Source organism: Falco punctatus (genome assembly GCF_963210335.1).
Source record: "Falco punctatus genome assembly, chromosome: 7".
NCBI lineage: Eukaryota > Metazoa > Chordata > Aves > Falconiformes > Falconidae > Falco > Falco punctatus.
In genome coordinates this window covers 53,944,535-53,967,550 of record NC_137587.1, presented here as the reverse complement: position 1 = coordinate 53,967,550, position 23,016 = coordinate 53,944,535, and the positions used below count along the sequence as shown (strand labels likewise).

General features: G+C 42.9%; 1 protein-coding gene across 6 annotated transcripts; it reads left to right on the top strand.

Annotated features, from left to right (window-relative positions):
• The first annotated feature begins 860 nt into the window (after positions 1–860).
• FAM81A (family with sequence similarity 81 member A) lies at positions 861–22,843 on the top strand. 6 transcript variants are annotated; one of them, XM_080396673.1, is made up of 8 exons: positions 861–9,155; positions 10,398–10,671; positions 11,431–11,549; positions 17,743–17,872; positions 19,032–19,138; positions 20,257–20,392; positions 20,775–20,970; positions 21,383–22,843. In XM_080396673.1, the coding sequence occupies exons 1-8, from the start codon at positions 9,109–9,111 to the stop codon at positions 21,520–21,522; spliced, it is 1,149 nt and encodes a 382-aa protein (XP_080252799.1). In that variant the 5' UTR covers positions 861–9,108; the 3' UTR covers positions 21,523–22,843. The 6 variants fall into 6 exon arrangements, with proteins under 6 accessions (XP_080252799.1, XP_080252798.1, XP_080252796.1 ...); XM_080396672.1 differs by having other exon boundaries at positions 861–5,271; positions 9,088–9,155; positions 20,775–21,473; XM_080396670.1 differs by having other exon boundaries at positions 861–5,271; positions 7,708–9,155; positions 20,775–21,473.
• The last annotated feature ends 173 nt before the right edge of the window (positions 22,844–23,016 follow it).

Here is a 23,016-nt window from a genome sequence, read left to right as displayed (position 1 = left end):
GTGGTAAATAGGAGCCGCAGTAGCTATTAAAGCAAAAATATATTTGATAGCGCTAAAAAGTGAGCAGAACTTCTCAGGAGATGAGTTTCACACGTCATTTCCCAACAGAAGGTAAGTAACAGCAGTTTTATGGAAATAGGACAAAAATAGTTTGCCTGGTATTTCATCTAAACACGGACATGTTACACAAAGTTACGAGGCTGTGATAAAAAGTGGTGAAAAAATGTATAAGAATTCAGAAAGCGTGTATAGGGCCAACACAAGAAAGAGAATTTATATAGGTTTTGTATTTTTTTTCCGTTTGCTTTGGATGTGGGTCTTTTGTAATGCCTAGGTTCATTTTCTTAAGACATATACATTTGCATGCCTGTGTGTTTACAAACACATACAAATATCTTTAAAAAAAGTCAACAAAAAAGTAGAGAAACTGGATTGTGGGAGAAGAGTAAAAAAGTGCATTCATGCCAGATAGCTAATCGAGAAACTAGTCCCAAGTTCACCGAATTTGACGTGCACTACTGGGGTCCGTCTGCTCTAGATGGACCAGATGATGACTTTCACCAAAAACTTTGGGGCCGAAGGCATCAGTGCTCAGCATCTGCATGAGCCTTTGCTAAGACCTGCGTGCACCAAGCACAGCCTAATTCACAACGAGCCCTTTTCATGCTTTTAAACCTAGCCCTTTAATTCTGCTGATTTTAATGATAAACATGGAATTCCCAAGCTGACTATATTAAGTGAATGATACTTATTCAGCATCCACGTCCAGAAGCAAGGGAAGGCATTTCCCTTCGAGCATCGGTAGCGGCATGCCTGAACGCCCTGTGTGCCCGGGCTCCTCCAGCCGACGCTGCCCACCAGCCAGCCCTGAGGAAGGCAGAACCCCCATCTTCATCTTGAGAAGCTCCAGCAGAGTAAAAACGAATCTCTGTACTTTTAAATGATGCACAAAACTTACAAGTGCTGACATTTCTGTCAATAACATTCATATGAACAGCTTACCTTTAAAAATCCTAACCGGAGAAGATTTAAGAAAAATTCCCGGCAGCAAGAACTTCCATCAGTTTTTTCAGTGCGTGTAGTGTCTGGCAGTGTTGTGTTTGGTTAGTAACACCAGCTCACGCGCAGAAATGCTAACATTAGGAATTGTTTTGTGGATATTTTCAGGCTGCAAGTGCCAGTTGCAGCACTTGATCCTCCTTACATGGATCACTAGTGCTGAACTTCAGGAAAACATTTCAGGACAAGCTTCTCCTCGGTGCTTGCAGAGGTTTATTGCCTCAGCGTTCCGTTTTGGAGGTGGGTACAGGCTCAGCCCTGATGGCAGTGACTGTGGTCTCTCTGCCATCACCTGAAGCCCACGGAGCAGCGGGCTGTACCACGAGAGAAGTTGCTGCCCCTGTAGCGTGACTGGTACCTCACGTGTGTTTCCACCTACCCAGTGCCTGAGGGACACTGTGTGCCAGCACCCAGCTGGGAGCAGGCTGATGCTGCAACGCAGGAAGACTAAACTGGCCGAAAAAAGAGCATGGTCCTTACCTCTGAAAACAGCACAGGCTACGACTTTCCCTTGCCCTCCCTTCTAAAAATATTATTGTGGCTTCAGAAAGAAGTAACTCTTACAAGAAATCAGGGAATCAGGAAAAAATTAGAAATGTTAATGAAACAGGCACTGCCCTGACTGCTTTCTAATGGGCTAAAACTGACAGCAAAGAAAAAAAAAGGTATTGCTACTTTTTCCTTACTCACAAAATATATTTAGATTAAGTTTTATAAGCCACATATTTATCTTCTGTTGACCAGAATAATTTAATTAATAATATAATTAATGCCTGAAAGCCATAAAATAAGGCTTAATACCCTTAACAAGACACCATACATTTAGTTAGAAAACCACACCATCTGGTATGTCTTAGAAAGATGAAGGATTTTTGCCCTAGAAAAACAAATGGTGTAAAATTAAAGAAATTTCAAAAATTCAATGCATTTTTTTGCTGTATCTGCTTTCCAAAGAATAAACAGACACTTTGTAATCTTCGTTTTCTGCTAAAATGCAGATGGTTACGTTCTGTCTTCAGCTACACTTGACAAATGTAGAATTTGTCTCACAGAAAATAAAAAATGGATTCAGCAAATTCTTCTTGTGAAATGTAGGGAGAAACAAAATGGCACGTATAAAACAAAAGCAAAAGTTTATGACCTAAAATGTGATGGAATCATGTCAATGATTAGAAAAAAATTCCATTTTGGAAAACAATATAATCATTTGAGCTTGCTTTCACTCCCTTTCCCTGTGCCTACCACAACACCTTCCTTCTTTCCTCTCTTTTTTTGGCCTTAAATTAGAGAAGCATCCCTGCTCAGAAAACATGCTTATCAACATGTTCAGTGCCCATCTAACATACCACAGGGGTAAAAAGTACAGTAGCAAACTCAACAGCCCTTTTTCACCCACTGTTGTTTGGGGTTTTGGTTTGGTTTGGTTGTTGGGTTGGTTTTTTTTTGGGGGGGGGCAGTTGAGGGAAAATAGCACGCGGCTCTTTTAACTCTGGATTTGATTAAGAGAAGCCCCAGACATAAGAGATACTCAGAATTCATGGAGCTGAATTTTTCTCCAACTGCAACCCAAAATGTATGAATAATGTTATTTGCAAGGCTGGTTTAAAACTGGAAGAAGTCCACAAAGGACTTGGTAATGGAGGAGTTTTGGCTTCTATGTTCCCGTGACTGGCTTTGTAGGTTCACATCAACAAAAGTACAAGCACTGCATTTTTTTTCCCCAGAGGAAGATTTTTTTAAACATTACACAAGCTTTTAAGATCAAAAGTTTATGTTATGATGAGCAACCTCATCCAACACCAACATTAGACCTGCTTTGAGTGGGGCGTTGGACCAGATTCCCTTCCGAGGTCACTTCCAGCCTAAATTACTCCATTCTGTAATGCCATGATCTTTTAAAATGGGTCTCCATTCCTAAGTGAGACAGCTGAATGCTCTAGAACAGACTAACGTTATTGCTGATGTTGGGCCTTGACAAGGAAAGAGATCTGAATGTGCCTTTAAGAAAATAAAACTGCATGTTCAGCATCAATTACACTGAAGATGTAATTATATAAAATACAACAGTTTAGGACTGCTTTGGTTAGAAACATCAAAGACGTGATCTAAGTACAAAAATAACAACGTCTGGTAACACAAGATGAAACGAGCATCTGTGTGGGACAAACCAAAAATCATTCCCCTCAATACCCTGTGTCGGACAGTGGCTGATACGGGTTCCTGGGGAACAGCGTAAGAACAGTCATTTACACCTCACCTCCCCATCTCTTGGCCCTCACCATGCTAAATGCTCTGCCAGCAAGGGCTAGAGGGGGAAAGTGGACTGCAAGCTGGTATGGAGGTACCTTTTAATGTTAATTCCACGACTGCAGCAGGAAGTACAAATGTTGACATGTTTGGAAATTGAAATAACTATAATCAATTTGCTTTAAATAACAATTTGCTTTCAAGCCCTCCTGCAGACACACATACTCAAGAAAATGTTGAGGATTCAAGCAGTCCTTTAGTAGGAAAAATCACCAGGCAGGTGCACAAAAACTGTTCAGGTGCACAAAGTTAGTCTGGACATTTGCTGGGTCTGAGGACACAGCTGTGTGGGTCAGCAGGGCAGTGAGATAGAATCATCAAATCATTTAGGTTGGAAAAGACCTTTGAGGTCACCAGGTCCAACCGTTAACCCAGCACTGCCCAGCCCACCACTAAACCATGTCCCTGAGCACCAAGCTACATGTTTTTTAAACCTCTCCAGGGATGGTGATGCCACCACCTCCCTGGGCAGCCTGTGCCAGTGCCTCACCACCCCTTCAGAGAAGGGAAGCGCTGGGGGTGCGGGACTTGCTGATGAAAGCAGACCTTGGGGGACCGAACAGGAGCCCCCAGTACCCATGAGGAAGCCATCAAGACGGCAAAGCCAGACTCTTCACAGTGGTGTGTGTGGGAAGACAACAACATAAATGCAAACCAGAGAGGCTCAGACCAGGTAACAAGAACGTCCTTCCCCCAGCCGGCGGCCAGCCCAGCCTGGGAGCAGGAGGGTGGAAAACCTCCATCCTTGGAGAACCTTGAAAACCTTGGAGGTTTTCAGGAGCAGGTCGGGTAAAACCCTGAACAACTGCATTTGGCCCCATCAACGATCTCACTTGCAGCAGGATGTTGGCCAAGTGTCCTCCTGAGGTCCATTCTCACACGAATTATCCCACAATCCTACGACTCTCAGTTACTATCCCATTTGGAAAGCACGATGGCACGTTTTGTTTCTGGCCTGATCCTTTGATGCAGGGAACACTTGAAAATAAGTAGGTCCATGGGAGCGTGGATTCACGCCTCGCCTTGCTCTCCACAACAGCATGTGCACGCTGCAGCGCTGCCAGCCTTGGGTGCTGCTGGGCGCAGGCACAACGTGCAGGACATCGCGTGGCTCGTATCCACCCAGAGCCAGCGTGCTGTTGCGGGCTGCCTGGCACGCCTGGCTGCCTCCCATGCTCCTTCCCCTTTGTTTACCCCAGACGGTTGTGCTGAAGTCCAAAGAATGACCCAAGCAGGAAACAAAAGCGCAGGCACCACCCCACCGCCGCTTTGCTTTTCCAGGAATACTTTCCCTTCGCTCACACGCCCCTGCTGCGCAAGCGGAGGATCACTTCTGCTGTGATACGTGAAGTTTTACTGACGCGAGCTGGTAGATGTTGTTTGAAAATACCACGCGGAAACGTGACCGCCAGACCCGTGATTTGCCGCCGTCCGCCGCCGGTGCTGCCGCACGCCCCAGCAAAGCCAGCGCCCCCGCCGCACCCCCGGCCCTGCTGCCCCACCGGCAGCTCCCAGCCGCGGCTGCCCTGCCACCCCCAGCCCCCGCACCGCGGGCGCGGACCCTGCGCGCCGCCGGCAGCGCGGCTGCCCCTGCGCGGCCCGTCCGGGAGCGCCCGCCCCCCGCCCCGCGCGTTGCCATGGTGACGGCGTCCTGGCAACCGCTGCCGCTCCTGCAGCCCGGCCTGCGGCGGCCCCGCTCCGCGCAGCCGGGCGGGCGGGCGGCGGGCACGGCGCCGCCGATGGACGCAGGGCCGGCCCGCGGGCGCGGCGCGGCGGCGTAGCGGCAGGCAGGGCGCCCGGCCAGCGCCGCTGTGGCGGCGGCAGCGCGCTGAGGAGCGGGGCGCAGGCGGCCGCTGGCATGCGGGGGACAGGCGGGCAGCCCCGGCCCGCCGCGATCCGGCACTGGTGAGTGCGCGCAGCGCCCTGCGCCCGCCCGGGAGCCCGTGGCGGCTCCGTGCCCCGCGTTGCATGGCCCTCGAGTGGCGCTGGCTGCGCTGTCGTGTCCTGTCACTGTCACTGTCACTGTCCTACACTCCGTGCTTCCGCGGCCGTCACCGCGCGTAGCGGTGCCCCCCGCGGCACGGCACGGCACGGCGCGGCAGGGAACGGCACGGCGCGGCGCGGCGCGGAAGGGAACGGCACGGCACGGCCGGCGGGGCCCCGGCCCTACGCAGGGCAGGCTGCGCCGCTGCCGCCACACGCCGGGGCGCGAGCATGGCTCCCGGCCCCGCTCCCGGCCCCGCGCCAGCACACCCCGGCCTGGGCTGGCGGCCCCGCTTCCCCCGAGGGCCGGTGGCCCCGATCCCCGGGAGCAGCTGCTCCCCCCCCCCCCCCCCCCGGCAGGCCGCCTGTGCCCCGTACGGCACGTGGGGCCGGGTGCGCAGGGTGCGCTCAGCGGCGCGGAGGGGCTCGGCCGTGCCGTGCCTCTCCGGTACAGCCGGGCCTGACCCTCCTCCGTGCCCTCCCGGTACAGCCGGGCCTGACCCCCCTCCGTGCCCAGCTGCGACACGGGAACTGTCCCGCTGCCCCCCGCCCGCGGCTCCCGCGCTGCCTGCGCCCCCGCGCAGCGCCCGCAGCCGCTCCCTGGCCGAGCGGCGCGGTGGAAGCGTTTCCCTGGCCGGTATCCCTGGCCGGTATCTCAGCCGGGTTTGGCTCCCCCGGGACCTGCCGCGGGCCGCACAGCCCCCCCCGCTTCACCCCCCCGGCAGCAGCGCTGTCAGGGTTAACAGGGCTCCACCACCCCGCAGGCGTGCGGTGGGAACGCGTGTGGGAAGCGCGGCGAGGCGCACAGAGTTAGCACGGGTCGGCATGGAGGATGGAAACCCCAAGGCGACAGGTGTGGTTATCCCTCCCATCCCGAGAAACGGAGCCCCCGCAGCCTCGGGCCGTGCCGGACGCTGGCGCAGCAGGAAGGGATGCCGCAGCACCAGGAGCCAGGGGGGAACTTTGCATTCCTAAAAGTGTCTCTCCAGCATGTTCCACATACGGCTCTTTCCCAAGTTTTTACCGTCTGCTGTCAGTGACCTAAAGAAACGCTAAAGACGTACCCCGGTCTGTATGGAAAAGCTGCCTAACCGATGAAGCGAACTGCTATTTTAGTGCTAGGCATACCAGTTACAACTGGGAGAAAAGTCTTTATATCATCCCTGTGACAAGTATGTTTAGAATATTCAGTAAATTGAATCATATTCAGTAAATTGAATCAATCGACCAAAATTGACAGGGTTAATAGATCATTATTTAAATTCCCATAGGAGTATCAAGCAGGAGACATCCTCATTAAAAAAAAAAAAAAAAAAAAAAAAAAAAGAAATTAAGCACCTGAAACTTCAACTGGTATCTAAGTTGACACTAGTTTACTGCCATTAAAATTGGAGCTATGTGAAACTACACTCCTCTGACTCTAGGCATTGGAACATCCTGTTTTTTTCTTTTGTTTTATATTTATTAGTCTAAATCGGTCTTACGCACACTCACAAGGAGGGACTTTGTCATTAGTTCTGACATGTATCTCTCAGTGTTTACTGCAGATAACCTCCAAACTGCAGAAAAGTTTTGTACAACTGCTGAACGAGGTCTTAACACATCCCTTCTGGGTGTTGGATTAGACCAAGAAATCTGATAATTGATATTTCAGTGTGTACCGAGTGATGTGCTTAAGTTAGCAATAACAAATGAATAAGAAGTCCATCTGTGTAACTTTTGTTTCATGCGCACAATTTCTCCAGACGGTTGCAGTTAGCTGCATGTCTAATGGTAGCCCAGCAGAACAAGTAAAAACGTCGAGCAATCCTATGCTTACTCTGCTGCAAACATTTTTTTCGATCGATAATAAATGGATCCTGAAGGCCATAAGATTAAAACACTTGAGGATTTTTTTGTTTGGATCGTTTTTGTAAGGTGCATTTCGCTAAGACACTGCTAGATGTACAGACTTTAATATTTGTTCTTCATTTTTCTAGGTAGCATCCAGTGCTTTGCTGCTGTGATACGCATAGCTCTTCTTAAATCAGTGGGATATTCCTGTGTTTATAGTTCAATTGTGTTTAAATGCTTCACTGCATCAAGATCATTAAAATGTGTTATGGCCCAGAGGACTAAGAGTAAATGAGCTCAGATCTGCTGAGAACTGGGTGCCGGGTTTCGGTATAACCCCACGGCACAGCTAGGAGTGAGACCTTGCAGAGTGGTGGCATTGTTTACAAAAAACCCCAACCAAACAAAACCAACCAAAAAACAAACAACAACTGGGAAAGGACTGGACATTCAGTGTCTGCGCAGGATTTTCAATGCAGAAGTCATCATGATACCCAGCTCTTATAGCGTGCTTTTTACTTGCAGGCGTGTAAGAACTTAAACAAGGAGGTAGGTATCATTATCGCTGTCTTCCATATGGGGAAACTGAGTCACTAGACATGGAAATAACTTGTCCAAAGTCATGAGGATCAGGTATTGAGCACGGAATCACAATCAGACCTTCTGAATTCCAGTTTAGTGTCATTGCTGCTCAGCAACCCAGCTTCTCTTACAACTATTTTTTTTTCTACTTTGTAGTTTCTGAAGCACTGTGCTATAAATAGAACACACATACTGTGACAATGTTTGCTCTCTGCTTTTAGGCAGTGCTTTCATGCATTTCTAAAGCATAAACACGCTTCGCATTTTGAGATCTCAGAGGATAGTCCTATCACTTCTTTACAGTCGGTATTTGACACTTTTCTTTCAATAACCCTGTTTTTCTCTTTCGGTTTGTACAGCATATTGCACCAGATTTCATCACCAATTGCAAAATTCTTTTCATACATCAGCCTTTAGTTTTCAGTAGGGATTTTAGGTTCCCAAAAAGTTCAGGCTCGGGCCACGATCGTTCTATTTATAGTTAAAAATGTTTATTTGTTTTACATAGGGCAGAAAAATTGGATTTGATTGAGGCTACTGTCCATTTCATTAATTTCTGTCAGTGAACAAAGCTGCTGAGCCAGGTACTGATCTTGTTTACAGTAAGATACCTAAAACATCTTTCTGAAGCTATTTAACAGAACTACCCTGCTGCAACGTCTGTCACAGTCTGGCTGGCTATGTCTAAAAATTAAACCCAGAATCTATATTCTTACCGCAGAAGAATTTAGTTACAGCATAAAGTGTGGTCATTTAGATTTGAAGACAAATAAAAGACTCAGTTTTGCTAAACGGTGCTGATGTCCAACACATGTTACTTAGGTTTCTGACTGCCAATGCTTTTACCTGAAAAACACCTTAAACTGAATAATCCGCTGTCACTAAGTATTTTTATTTCATTCTCTAGCCAATACTTTCTTAAGCTTTATGATAATCCTGTGGATCTTGCTTTTTCATTCATTGATTGATGATGTCTGAGACTAGCTGACAGACTGGGGACCAGAACTTTGTTTGCCTCTGTCCTGCTAAACCAGTTCTGTGGGGCAACAGCAGATTTCAGTTCCAAGGCTGTCAGCTCTGCCTTTTTCAAGAGTATTGTTTTCACTACAAAAAGCTTTTTAGCAGCTTTTAGGTTTTCTCCTTTTGTTCTGTTGTATTGATTTTTATTTGCATTTATTCCATACGCAGCATTTGATTTCCAAGATCAGAGCTGTCAGCGTAATCTTGAAACTTTACTTAAAGGTTCACTTAAAGCAGAAGCATTAAGTCATTCCAGTGCCAGATACAAACTGTTAAATAATTCAACGTGTACTTTTTCAACAGACGTAAATTATTGACCAGAAGATGGCCCAGCGAAGCCCAATCTTCCCAACTCTTGCCCCTTCTGAAAGGTACAGTTTGGAATGTAAAAAGTAAAATCTTCATATCATAGAATATTATGTCTGTCAGTTCTCTCTCTATAGTAATGCTGTGACTTGGGGCTTAGGCGTTAGTATGCAAAGCAAAATGAGACACTGTAGACTCATTCCAATCACAGTTCCTTACTCAGCTTTTACTTAATCCTCTCCCAAAGGAATTCAACAGCTTAAACTGTAACTGAATAGAAGTCCAAGAATATTATATTTTAGCCAGTCTTCTAGCAGCATGGAAAGAGCGTGAAAATTCAGAGCCAGAAGTGACCTTTGCTGGAGTCCTCTTATGTCTCTATCAGTATCATCATGGTGAAAGTAAACTGTTATTTTTGCTCATTTAACAGGAAACAACATGGAGAACACACAGTAAATAACAGAGTTCCAAGAAAAAAGATGTCCTCTTTCAAAGTGGGGTTGAACTTGTATCTTCCACTTATGCTTCTGAAAACTGTTCTGTACGGAATATAGCAGCAGGAAAAGATTGCATGCATTAGCAGCCTAAGTTTTTTTGAATTTGAGCACCCATGAGCTCCATTCCTTTCCATGGAAGCTATGCAGTGCAGAGCTCTCTTGAAAAAAAAATGGCAATTATTCAAAGTACCCAAACGTAAGCTGTTTTGGGGGAAAAACTGACTTCTGAAACTATGAGAAGCTTGTCATAATTTCAGTCTCTCCTCGGTTTCTACACCTGCATATCCTCCTGTCCAGCTCATGGGGGACCAAGCTTCTGTATGGTATTACTGGGTAGCTACAGAGAGTAAAAAAAAGAATGGATGCAAGCTACTCCTTGTCGGTTTCCATTGAATTCGCAGTATCTACCTTCTGCATTTACTACTTGGATTAAGTTTGAGAACTGTTGAGACAAATAGCGTTGGAAACTTTTGAAACTCAATGAAAAGGTTTTGAATTTGGATTCTTAATCAGATTAATAGTTCTGAATTGTAACTACTTTTATAATGCTAATGCCCTTTTATTGAGATCCTACGCTTTTGTAAGCTCCCTTAAAGGGTAGAAAAAAGAGCCTGACCTGCCTTTGTACCACAGAGGTGCTGCAGCCAGCACAGCACCCACCGAGTTGCAGCAGCGGGCCCTCTCCCTGCGAGCATCTTGGTGCTGCTCCTCAGCATCGATATGCAGATAGCATCACACTGTCTCCCGCGGAACAGCATTGCTCAGTTTTGGGTGAGAGCCTAACTCTGACTGGATCTTCTTCTTCACTAGGCGGGTTCGAAACATACCGCTGCACAGCCAGGCGCTGACGGCGGTCCCGCTGGCATCCGCGAGCCTTGTGGATCAGCTGGAAGACAGAATCCTAAGCCATGAGAAAACAACGGCGGCTCTTGTGGAACACGCTTTTCGCATTAAGGAGGACATTGTTTCCACTCTGCACAGAATGCAGAACAAAGGGGGGGGTGACCGGTTGGCTAGGCAACTCTTGGAAGAACATATCCGAAACATAACGGCAATAGTGAGGCAGCTCAACCGGGACATCGAGGTATGTTAAGAATTTTTCACAGACTAATGGCATCTCAGCTACTCATTCCTTCTAATTTAGTAAGCAAGTTTACCACAGGAGGAGTAAAGGTCAGACAAGGTCTGAAGATCCTGTAAAGCTTATAAATTGTTTTTAGAACTTGAAAAACTGTTTGCAAATGACGCAATTCTTGCAGTGCCTATCAAAACAGCACGGGATATCAGCCCATAAACACAGAAACCTTTGTGATATTAATCAGCTTGCTTTCGAAAGCTGCATCGGAAAATCCTGAAAAAATGAATTAATGCGACAGTAATACCCAGCTCAAGTTCAGCCCAAAGGCTGTGCTGTGTAAACAGCTGAGGAAATGCCTCAGCTCTGTAATAAACTTTCTTTCACTTCCGACTTAGTGACGACACGGAGCAGCCAGACCGACTGCTCGGCTTTGTGCCCTAATCGTGTGCAGATACCACCACGGCTGGCCTCTGCGGCTGTCAGCACCCGGGCCGTGGTGGCAAAAATGAAAGGATAAAAATGAATATTGAAGTCCCGGTTCCGCTGTCAAATTACACTTTGTTACAGTATTTATGTGCAGATTGGGCACTAAGAATAAGAAAGAGTAAATGACCAAAAAAAAGTATCTGGTTTAGTACAAAACAAAGCTTTTAATAACGTAATAATAAAATGGTTTCTTACGTTACTGAAAAATAATGAGCGATAGTTTAAGTGTACCTTACATGTGACATACTGAGTTTATATTTGCATATGAATGCTTTGTAGATGCTGCAGGAACAGATACGTGTCAGAGACAATCTCAGCTATGGAACAAATTCTACCCTGAAGAGTCTGGAAATGCGACAGCTTTCTGGTTTAGGAGATCTTCGGGGAAGAGTTGCAAGGTAAAAGTCAACACAGAACCATCTTTTGGGGCCTAGCTAATGTTGTTTTAATCTTGAAGTATGAATGTTAATAATAATGGGCTGAATTCAACTTTGGCAGAATTCCCAGGATAATTTTGCTCAGTGTTTTCAAGAAAATTAGTAATAATCCTTTGCACTCCGTTGTTACATATTACACTTAACAATATCACCCTTAATTCCTGAAATTAGTTTTTAATAAACTACCTCAAATTCCTTAGGAATTTGGATTTGGTTCAGCTTTAAAAAGTACTCCACTTAGGCTGGTCTATCTTTGAAACAAATCAATTAGCACAATTATAAAGGCAGCAGGGAACAATTTGCACTTGTAAAGAACAGAATAGCTGCACATTTCTGCATATGTTTTAGAAGCAAAAATCTGTGCATTCAGTTACTGGTTAGCCATATTAACAACTACGCAGGCTGCCCAGCACGTAAGGAACAGAAAACTATAAAGTAACGGGGTTTTATAGGCTACTTGAAACTCCAGGTTTCAATTGTGCAACTACACAGGCTTCAGCTTGTGCCACCGGTGACACATCTACAAAGCCCAGTACAACAGCGTTTGCTTCAGTGTCTGTCAAGCTGAGCACAAAAGACAGAGGATATGTAACACCTATAGAAAAAGGACCTTATCCGGCTTAAAGTAGCTTGGCTAATAACTTTGGTGGATGTACACTTGTCCTGAATTTGATCTACTGTCTATATTGTACAGATAGTTTTCCTTTTTTGCCCTTCAACTGATTTAGTGATAACTTTCAACAGCCTACAAAAATAATCTGGGAGAGATTTGCCTTGAACTGAAGTTTTCTCATAAATTGTTTCATGTTTCCACTCTAACTTCGATAGCCCATTTTGTAAAGAATACTTCAGAGGGGTTTTACACATATATATATATATATATTATCTATGTCACTGAGAAATCCCTGACAAATTTACCTGCTTAGATCTTCCTGCTTCTTTATATAAAAAGTCCACTTTGAGACCATACCACAGCCTGGGCACGGTCCGTATGGGAGCCGCGCAGTTGCTACACCTTGCGCAGCAGAATACGGTGCCTTTGCATTCAGTAGCAGGACTCGGGTGAATCAACACGAGCCAGCAGGAGCCCCACAGCGGGGCCCTCGCCTGTCCCCAGTGCTGCTGTGGGGATCGGCGGTGGGCTAGCGCAGTCTGAGCCAGGATTTCTTCTATTTACTTAGGGCAACGCCCTCGTACTGCGCCTGGGTTGCAATTAGTTGTATGAGATTACACCAATCTGCCTCATCTCAGACTGTGCAGTGAACCTTGGATATTTGCATTCATTACTGTCACAGAAGCAGTTTACAGTCTTTTTAACTGTTACCTTCTATTCAGCATTATGCTCTCTACATAAAAATTTTCCCTGAATGAGGAAGAGAAAAAGCTTCCCTTTACCAGAAATCAAGTTATAGCAGTGTTCCACAGGCGAACGCTCTTTGCCTTTAATTACAGACATATTCTACTTTGCAAATTCATGTTCCTGTGACTAATGATTATAGCAATATCTGGAGATCATGGTCAAGGCGGCAGTTTGCTATGCTGTTGGCACAACACAGGTACTTACAAGAAACTTCCCTCGGGATAAACACTTTCTGATTACTCTAGCTAATGTTCCTTATATAAAACAGGCTGAATTCACCTGATGTAATTTCCCATTTACATCTAGTCCTGCTAGTTTTCAGATGAGTTCAAAGAGTGAAACCTTAGACACATGATCTAGTTACTGGGGGTCAGCAGCTTGCTGTGCATCAGCTCTCGGCCACAGCCAAGGTCCTACGCATGGCCGAGGCTACTGCACACCGAGCTCCTTCAGCTCCCGGCACGGCACGTGTGCTCCAGGCTAGAAGTGTGCAGGACAGTCGGTGTGCATCAGTCTGTATGTGCCACGCCACAGTAAATCACCTCAGTCTGAGCCCTTTGGTCCTGTAATAATTTTAGTGTCAGTCTCAGGATTCTGGCCAAATTTCAGTTCCAGTAATTGCATGCGTATTAAACATCCTATTCAACTTCAATATTGGAGAGGATGGTGTTTATTTCCTAACACCAACTGTTCTGTAACATGTCAATATATCATCGAACTGTCTCGTTATTTCTTGAGGGATGCTGCTTTTAACGATGAGAACAGGGATCCCTAATGCACATGCAGTTCTGAAGCACAGCTCCAAACCCATGTACCCACAGCTCTGGATGAGTGACATTCAGACACACCTCACAGCCGACCCCACCTGCGCCACAGAATGAACTCCTATCCCTCTCAGAAGACTGAGCACGCATTACAGGTCATGTCTCTGGGCCATTTCTCATGAAGCACAATTTACTGATGAATTTGTAAAGCATCATTACAGTGTTCACCATGAATGATGCCCTACATTTTCCTAAGAACCAGCGTTATTCACTTTAAGAAAAATATTATCCCTATTAGATTCAGTTACACATTGAGCAGAAAATGAGGTAGATGCCTCCTTTTAGATGGATCTGGACAGATCCATCACTCCAGCCTTCTGACCCTGATGTTGGCAACACAAATTGACCAAGTCTATTTCTAGTGATACTGGATCATAAACCTCATGAATAGTGCCTTAGAATTTTTTTACAGAATAACTTGTGGACTATGGTCATCCATCTGGAAAGTTTCAATACAGCAGCCTGATCAGAACCATAGCACTAAGTAGCTGCCTCTAGAAGCTTCCTGAAAGCTGAAACATCCAGAGAAATGGCAACGTTGCATGTTCAAATTGGGCCTACTTTGCATATATGGATGATTTTTTATATACATTATAGATCTGATTCATTTCAGACACCCTGGACTCATGACACGTAGGCAGATTTTCCTACACTGCACAGAAAATGAGCCTGATGCATCTGGGATGCACTGCATTTAGGAACTTCATAAGTACAATAAATGTGCTGCACTCTGGCTACTTGCCGTGTAGGAGACGCACACGATGAGCATGATCTGGGCTCCCTGATCCAGGCTACTCAGAACCTACCAGCTCTGCTGGTCCTGCCCAGTGGATCCCCTGGACGTATCAACTTGCTTTCACTACTTTTTCTTCAGCTACTTGTTTTTCACTGAAACACTGGTATTTTAACTGAAACATCTCTTGTTATAATAGAACAGGAACATTAAATCTTTATGTACCATCATAGTGTAATTTATACAGCATCCTGTTGCAGAGCATTGGTTTAGTTCACAGCTTTATCTGGTCCCCTGTGACAGTGAATAGAGCAACCATTGTGTTTTGATTTCTTAGATATCAAAGGCAACAAAAATGCTCTTCAGGGCACCAGAAAAATAACTACTGCTTTTGCTTACTATGACTTGGAAGGCAGTTGTTTGGTAATTTCACTGTTTGTATTAAACATCCCTGGTTTCTCGAATTATGCTGTATTCTGAAATTGAGAATAACACTTGGCACTATGAAATCTCTCCGTTTATTCTTCATTTACTAATTTCCAGTAAGTACAGAGCTTGGCAATCCGAACTTTCAGAAAATGTCCTCCAACATCAAGCATTAGTACAATGAACACATTCTAGTGCATCTTTAGCTCAATTTTCAACAGTGCATGTGTGCAACTGCACGTGAAAAACTGCACTGGGTTGTTCGTATAGCCAGCTTCAGAATTTCAGGCATGAAGACAGAGAATTATTTATTGTGCATTTCTTTGTAAAAAATGGTTTTATATACAGCTCTTGTTTTTTTAAAGTAGTATTTCTCCTAGAAATCTATTTCTCATTTCTTTGTCCTTTTAAGGTGGCCAAACCTTGAAAGTTGTTTTCAACTTCTGTCTTTATATCCATAGTCTCCTGGCTTATTTATATGACATATATGTCATATAATTTAAAATAAAAATAAATTTGTATTATTTTATATAATCTATATTTATCATATATATATAATTACAAATTTATATTATTTATATGATTTATATTTACTTAAGACAGTCTGATTAAATTACACAGGAACTTAAATCCAGTGTTCAGAAACAGTTGGTTCTATTTTTAAGAAGAATTATATTGTCATTTTAACATGAATCTATAAAGTAGTATCAAAGCAGAACTTTCAGAGGTATGGGAAGTTCATTGGGGATTGTAACATGCCGCCTTTTTTTTTTTCTTTTTTCTTTTTTTAACAGGGAAAAATTCCAAACTGTAGTATGTACTTCTGTTTGGTTTGCTGATTTTCTTCTGACCCTTCACAAAGTAGAAACCTGAATAAAAAATGTTACGTTCATCTTATTATTACCTCCCCACCATTTGAAGGCTAGTAGAAGCATGGACTGAGGTTATTTAATTGCTCTAAGTTTTAAACTCAAAATGTACACTCACTTAACTAATATCAATTCTTCGTCTACAGAACACTGATGTTTTCTTCCAGGTCAAAACTAATCAAGTGTTGTAAGTGTGTACAATATAAATAACAAAAAGACTTCTCTGCAATCACTTCAATATATGGAATATTGTTTGAAAAACCAAACCAAACCAAACAACATAGCAGGATAAACATTCCAGGCTGACACTAAATTAACACAGTCAGATTTTAATGTTTCAGTTACTGTGCAACTATATGACCCCTTTGATCATGTAACTGCATTCCACAAAGAAGAGAGATGCACTGTCATTAATCCCAAAACACTAATTTGCCTTAAAATCAGTTACAGATGCCTGCTGTTCACATCTGCTACAGTAGTTTTCAAAGCTGTTTCTTTTCATATTTTCTGTCACGCCTCAGAGAAACAAAACTATATTTTTTAAGCCCATAGGCTTTTGGTGACTAGATGCAAGCTGATTTCTTTCCTCTGATTCAACTTGGAGAGATTTGGCTTCTCTCTTGTCTTTCTAAAGAAACTGCCTGATCGTAAGACCTACAAGTATGGGTCACTGCGATGTAAACCTTAGCTGGTCTTCCTACAGATACTACTAACTAAGTCTCACAATGCTGAGCTGCTGAATTATAATTTTAATTTTCACAGGTTTTATAATCTTTAGGTGCTATTTTGCATTACTGATTATTTTCACATTTAAATTTTACTGTAATACTAAGCAGATGCTCCGTTTGTCATTTCAGCCATTCCTTTCCCTTCATGTTTAATGATACTGTAGTTACTGTAACCGAGGTGATGAAAATGCGTGTTGAAATGAAAGCCTTTGTACTGAAATGTCACTAGAAAGATGTTAAAATGTGTCATCGGTTTAGGTAATGACTTCAGGTGCCTTTGCTTGTTCCTTCTTACTGCCTTTTTCTTCTTCAAACTGTAGCTGCTGTCTGTTCCTCATCAGTTTCATAGATCAAATTTGGTAACATTGCCAATTACATATTTCCCTTAGCAAAAAAATACACGACTCATGCTTCGCAGAGGTCTTACTCCTGAAATTACAGTACTCACATTTTTACAGCTCAGTTAATGTCCTAACTGTGTTACTGTAGATGAAATCCACCTGATCAAAGTGTTTTTCAAATGTGGTACAAAATGCACATATTCGATAGCACATTTATCCTGAAAATGTTACAGCATCGAGTAATGTTCCAGTGTGAAGAAAGGAAATAATAATTACTGTGCTCCAGGACGGCATTTTGTAGCCTTTTGTGAGACAAAATTGCCATTCCTTTCAATGACAGTTTTACCTAAATAAAGACTAATAACTGTAAAATTTGCCTCACATTGTTTGCTACACATATTAAATGTATACTACTATTTCACAAATAAAAATAAGTACGCGAACCTCAGGAGAACACAGCTTCAATAATGGAAAAAATGGTCCTCAATTATTTAGGCTTCTAATCCTGTAGGTGAACTCATGCACACCTTAACAGATGTCTTCTGGAGTATGACAGAAATACGAGGGACTGAAATTCTGCATCCTTGCATTTCTAATGTTGTTTCCCTGGCTGATAACACTGCAGTCTCCATGTGTTACGTCAGTGCCAAGAAGGCAGGAATGTTGTGGGTCAGACTATTTGACTTCTAATCCCATTTGGGAGCAGTTTGTTGAATACTGTGAGATATATCACCACTGTTACAGTCCTGTAAGACACTGTTTGTTAGACAGCCAGGAATTTCACAGAAATGCCCAGTCTAAAATGGATAATTTTAAAAGCCTGGACCTTATACTCTATTCAGCTGTTGCTTTGGTATTTATTTGTTCAAACAGGTGTGACGCTGGGTTAGCCAGACTGTCTGCAGAGCATAAAATTACCTATGAAAGACTTCAGAGCCTAAGTAAAGACCAACACACCTCCAAGCTCATCTTAGAGTCTAAAATCAAAGAGGCAGAAATACAGGTATGGTATTTAGACCAAAGTGATCAATGTACGGGTGAGAGGTATAGTCTAATTCACACAAACTCCAGTACTGTTAATTATTGTCCTGGGAGGTCACAGATTTACAAATGGAGAGCTGTACCTGCTCACAGTCCTTATTAGATTGAATACTGGTACCTAGCTGCATTACTGTGCTGGTCTAATTGAAAAAAAGTCCTTAATTTTCTGCTTTAGCATGCTGTGTAGATGGAGCTAGTATTATAAGGCACCAGAAAGGCCTCCAGGAATGAACAGAGGTGCTCTGGAAAACTACCACAACAATGCAAGCATCAGTGTCTCTCCCTGTATGTTTTGGCCTTCCCTGGCTGACTTCATACGTATTTGAACACAATTATTGAAAGTTTGCAAAAAACCCTGGGTTTGGGTTCTGTGAATCCGTTAATCTGTCTGCTGTGTTTCTCTTCCATTGGGTACGAGAATGGGAGTGAGCACTAGGTACAAGCAGAGACTTAGGACATTAAGGAAAAGGATTCTTCCTATCTCCAGCTCAAGGCCTTCCCATTTTCTTGGGCAACAAAAGTATTTTTCCATCTTCATTTTGCAGTTGGCAAGTGGTTAAAATCCACTTTACCTCTCTCAGAAGACTCTGTATAGTGTATTAGCATGCCAGGAGCATATTGGCATGAATCTTGTAAAACAGAACAGTATGTTTTGTGAAACTGGGATGGTTGCTTTGGTGAGAAGTATTTTCTGTTAGTAATGACCTCCCCCCAGCTAAATTCAGCACTTCTAGCACTGCAGTAGCTGTTATACATGAAGTGATGAATATCACTCGGTACTGGCGGAGTGCTTTGCCATTCATTTACCATGCTTATATGGCAACACAGAGATGGATGGATGGTGCAAATTCAGGTGTCTCAAGGGGGGGAGCAGGCAGGTGCCTTCAAGGCAAGACTGTTCAAATTATTTATGGCTGAAAAATTACCATTTTTACAATGTTGCTACTTTGGTCTTGCAAGGTAGAATGCTTTTCATAATAAAGTGAAATGTGCAAATTCAATTTTTTAAATGTCAGCAAAACCGGCCCTACTTTAAGGTCTCCTCTACTGTTCTGAAATATCCCAAATGAGACTGTGATGAAATGCTGTTGCAAAATAGTAAATAGTGAATCTCGTTTCAGATTTCTCACCTCCTGAGCAGAGTAGAGCAGTCCATCGTGCAGCAAGAGGCGAAGCTGAAGCTGGCCTACAAGGAGAGCAGCCAGCAGCTCCACCTGCTGGACATGAAGTGAGTGCCGCCAGCCCGGCTGCGGCCCTGCGCCGTACCCCCCAGCTGCTTGTATCTTCGGGGCTGCAAAAGCATGAACCTCTTTAACTGTGCATGTGCGCCCCACAGATGTTACAAAAGCGAGCGGGCCTCACCTGCAACGAGAATCCTGCCCCTAATGTTGTTAGGCCGTTTTGAACCGCCCATTAAGTCCCTGGTTAAGTATTCAGGCAGAACTTGTATTAAAGAACACAGCTAAGGATTTTTGTAGGAGTGGCCTGGTACCTTTTTGCAAGAGCTGTACGAAGCAACTAATGCTGGAGGTGGCTGTCGGGAGCGGTGCAAAAAGTTCGACTCAAGCAACCAGGCAGCAAGGCACAGCATTCACAAAGCGTTACTGCTTTCAATTGGCTTAAATAATTAACTCAAATACCTAAATTATTAATGATAAGCTACTGTGCTACTACTGGACATTATATAGGGATATATTCAATTCAGCTATTAACTCCTCTCCAGGCATTTCTCACTCAGTGGCACTCCTGGCTTAAGCCATCCGCATCCTTACTCCTTACTGCTTATTGCCATCCTCACGCAACCTCCATCAGTTACGTCAGTAAAACTATTTGAAAACCAGATGAAAGAATAGATCCAGATTTCAAATATTCACTGGAAGAAAGGCTGTCTAAAGAAACAGTTTCACTGGCACCATTGGTTGGTGTAAACTTGAGGTGGGTATAGGCAACGTAAGTGTGGCTCTATGAACCAGCATTACCACTAAAATAAACGGTTACCAAATCTGTGTTCAGATTTAAGACCTACAGACATGAAGACTATAATCTGAATGGATGATGTTATTCTGTTTTCAATGCTGCAAAGATTTTGCACCTACTATGTCAAAAAATGTTGTGATGTATTTCATATAAAACCCTGCTATTTTGTTGTGCTTTCATCTTTATTTTCGAAAACAATGTTACTTTATCCACTTTAGTAGCCTTAAATTCAAAGATTCCCCTTAAAATGGTGTCAAGAATGTATTAAATTGTGATTAATTTTTTTAATGAACATGTTCATAAAAAGTCACTGCTGAATGACCACAAGTTCCGCTATTTTGTATCTGCTAATTTCTATTATGCTCTTAGATTAAAAAATGCTATTGAGGAACTCAGCAGCCAGATTTTGTCTGCACGTAGCTGGTTGGAACAGGAACATGAAAGGATTGAAAAAGAGCTTGTGCAAAAAATTGACCAACTCTCATTGACTTTTAAGGAAAACACTGTAAGTTTTGTTAAAATGTCCTATTAATGCTTCTCAGGAAGTATGCAAAAGCATTATTAATAACTAAGATGATGTAATTGAGGTATTACTTGAGTGAGATTTTCAGACCCCCTTGATATTTGTACAACTTTTCACTGATGTCAAGTATGCCATCCCTACAGCCTGAGAGTCTTCAAATAAATTTGATTACTTCTAAATAGATCAGTATTGTAGCCTACAGTAATCAAGTCAGTTTAAACCATTTTATAAAAAAAATTATAATTCCTTACACCTTTGAATTCCACATAAAAGATGATTAATCAATATCTACTGCACATTTGGGAAAGAACACTGCAATTTCATATGCAGAGTAACTAATAAAAATTCTTTTTCTCGGCTCCAGGAAATGAGTGAAAGAGCTATAGAGATGAAATTTAACCAAATGGCAGAGAAAATTGACAAAATAGAAGAAATACAGAAGATAACCATGGAAACACAGGAAGCAAAACAGACTGAAGAAAAAATAAACATTCGCATCGGCAAACTTCAAAATGAGATAAATGAAGATATAAAAGAAATGAAAGCTGAAGTTAATGCTGGTAGGACCATAGTTATCAAGTTCTTTATTCTGGCTTGTGGTAACAATGATCGACCTATAATTATATGCAAAATGCCTTTGCTTGCATCGAAGCAGGTGAAGACTTTTGGGCCGCATGTAATGGCTGCACCTGTGACATTAAAAAGGATTTTCACTCAGTGTGAAATTCATAGCAACAAGGTGACATCTCATTAGCTTAGAAGTGCTCTCCCCAGAGCCTACGTGGCCATAGCTTGGCTGCCACTGGCGGCATTTTTGCCATCAGCACACGATTACGGTCCTATTTTTCTGCAGAACTTTTGCTGTCTTCCTAGCGTAAAGCACAGTGTTATGGTAAGAAGTACACTTTGATAGTAATTATGTGATACTCTCGCTTTTGATCATGAGTTAATCTACTTTTCACCTGCAATTAGGATTTGCAGCTATCTACGAGAGCATTGGGTCTCTACGGCAAGTTCTAGAAGCAAAAATGAAGCTGGACAGAGACGAACTACAGAAGCAGATCCACCAAATGAAGCAGGAGGTTCCAACATGGGGAGAGCCTGGACCATGACTGCAAGGTTTTGTCCAAGAGATTCACGTTTACCTGGCTAAACAGGCAGACTACGATCTTGTTCCAGCCTGTAATCCAAATGAAATGCACGTACCAAATGACACGCTGCTGTTGCGCACGTGCGTGTGTTTACTCGAGGCGGTAAATGCAAGCCAAGCTCTTCACAGATCAACTGACAACATGCTCTTAGGGCTGAGGTGCTCATTTGCCACTGCAGTACTCTAGTTGCTCTCAGGAGGTTAAGCACCATGTAAAACTGGAGTAATATATTGGTGAAGCTGGCACCTAAAGGTATCCCAGTGCTCCCCAGTTTCACAGGCTTGATCAGGCAGGTATATGCTTTTATTTATCTACATATATATGTAGATAAGCACCTGTACACACACACCCCTTTAAAAAAAAAAACCACACCAAAAAACCAAAACCAAACCAATCACCCCCAAATTGATATCATTTGTTTAACATCAGTTTGGCAAGATTCTCTACCTTGATACAAATTACTTAATTGAATTCAGTGGCCATTTTTACGGTTTATTTTACTATTGACTTCCTGGGGAGACAGAATTGGCACCAAACAGACCAGTTTTCAAAACCTAGATACCATCAGAAAATCGTTCAGTTCTGCAGATATCTTCTCTGTGTATGTGTAAACTAAGTAGTGTTATACAATGTAGTGGTAGACTAAGATGATTCATGAACAGTGTTAAGAAACTTAACTCGTGGTCTTAAGTATTGTGACCTTTTTTTAATTAATAGCCAAGTGCAGTTGAGACAAAGTAAAAGATGTATATAGAGTATTTTATAACTGGGCATGTGTTCCTGTGACTTGTCTCATTATATTGGTAAAAACTTTGAAAGGTTTGAAAACAAAAGAGAAGGTGATAATCTAAGATACTCCAGAGAATGTAAAATAAAATGCAGTTTACAATCTGCTTAAAAGCTTTTATTAAACAACTGATTCTTTGAATTTATGTGACTTCAATAATTCAGTAGATTCAAATTGCTAATTGCATTCACAGTATTTCCAAATAATAATGGTGCTTGTTTCCATTCCTAGAACAGATTAAATCATGAAAATCAGCACCCACATGGCATATGAATCTACACAGGAGAATATATATATGTTGATTTTATATCTTCATTCATAGCTCAAGATTGCTCCTCATATTTGTAAATCATGCAGGATTGAGCACTCATGAATAAAAGGCCTTATACAGTATCCTATTAGTTTATAATATTAATAGTAAATCATGTACAAAACCACTATTAATTTACACAAGCATTATTGTTAACATAAATAAATCAATTGGACATCCCTGCACTGTCTTTAATGGACCTTTTGTTTGGCCAGTATTGCACAACCATATTCCTATTTGGAAAATCAGTGGCCAGTTCCTCATCACTTCTATGAAAGAGGGTTTAACTCACAGAGTGACCATATCAAGAAAAAAAAACAACTCCAAAACCTTAAACTCATTAACTTCAGTAGGACAG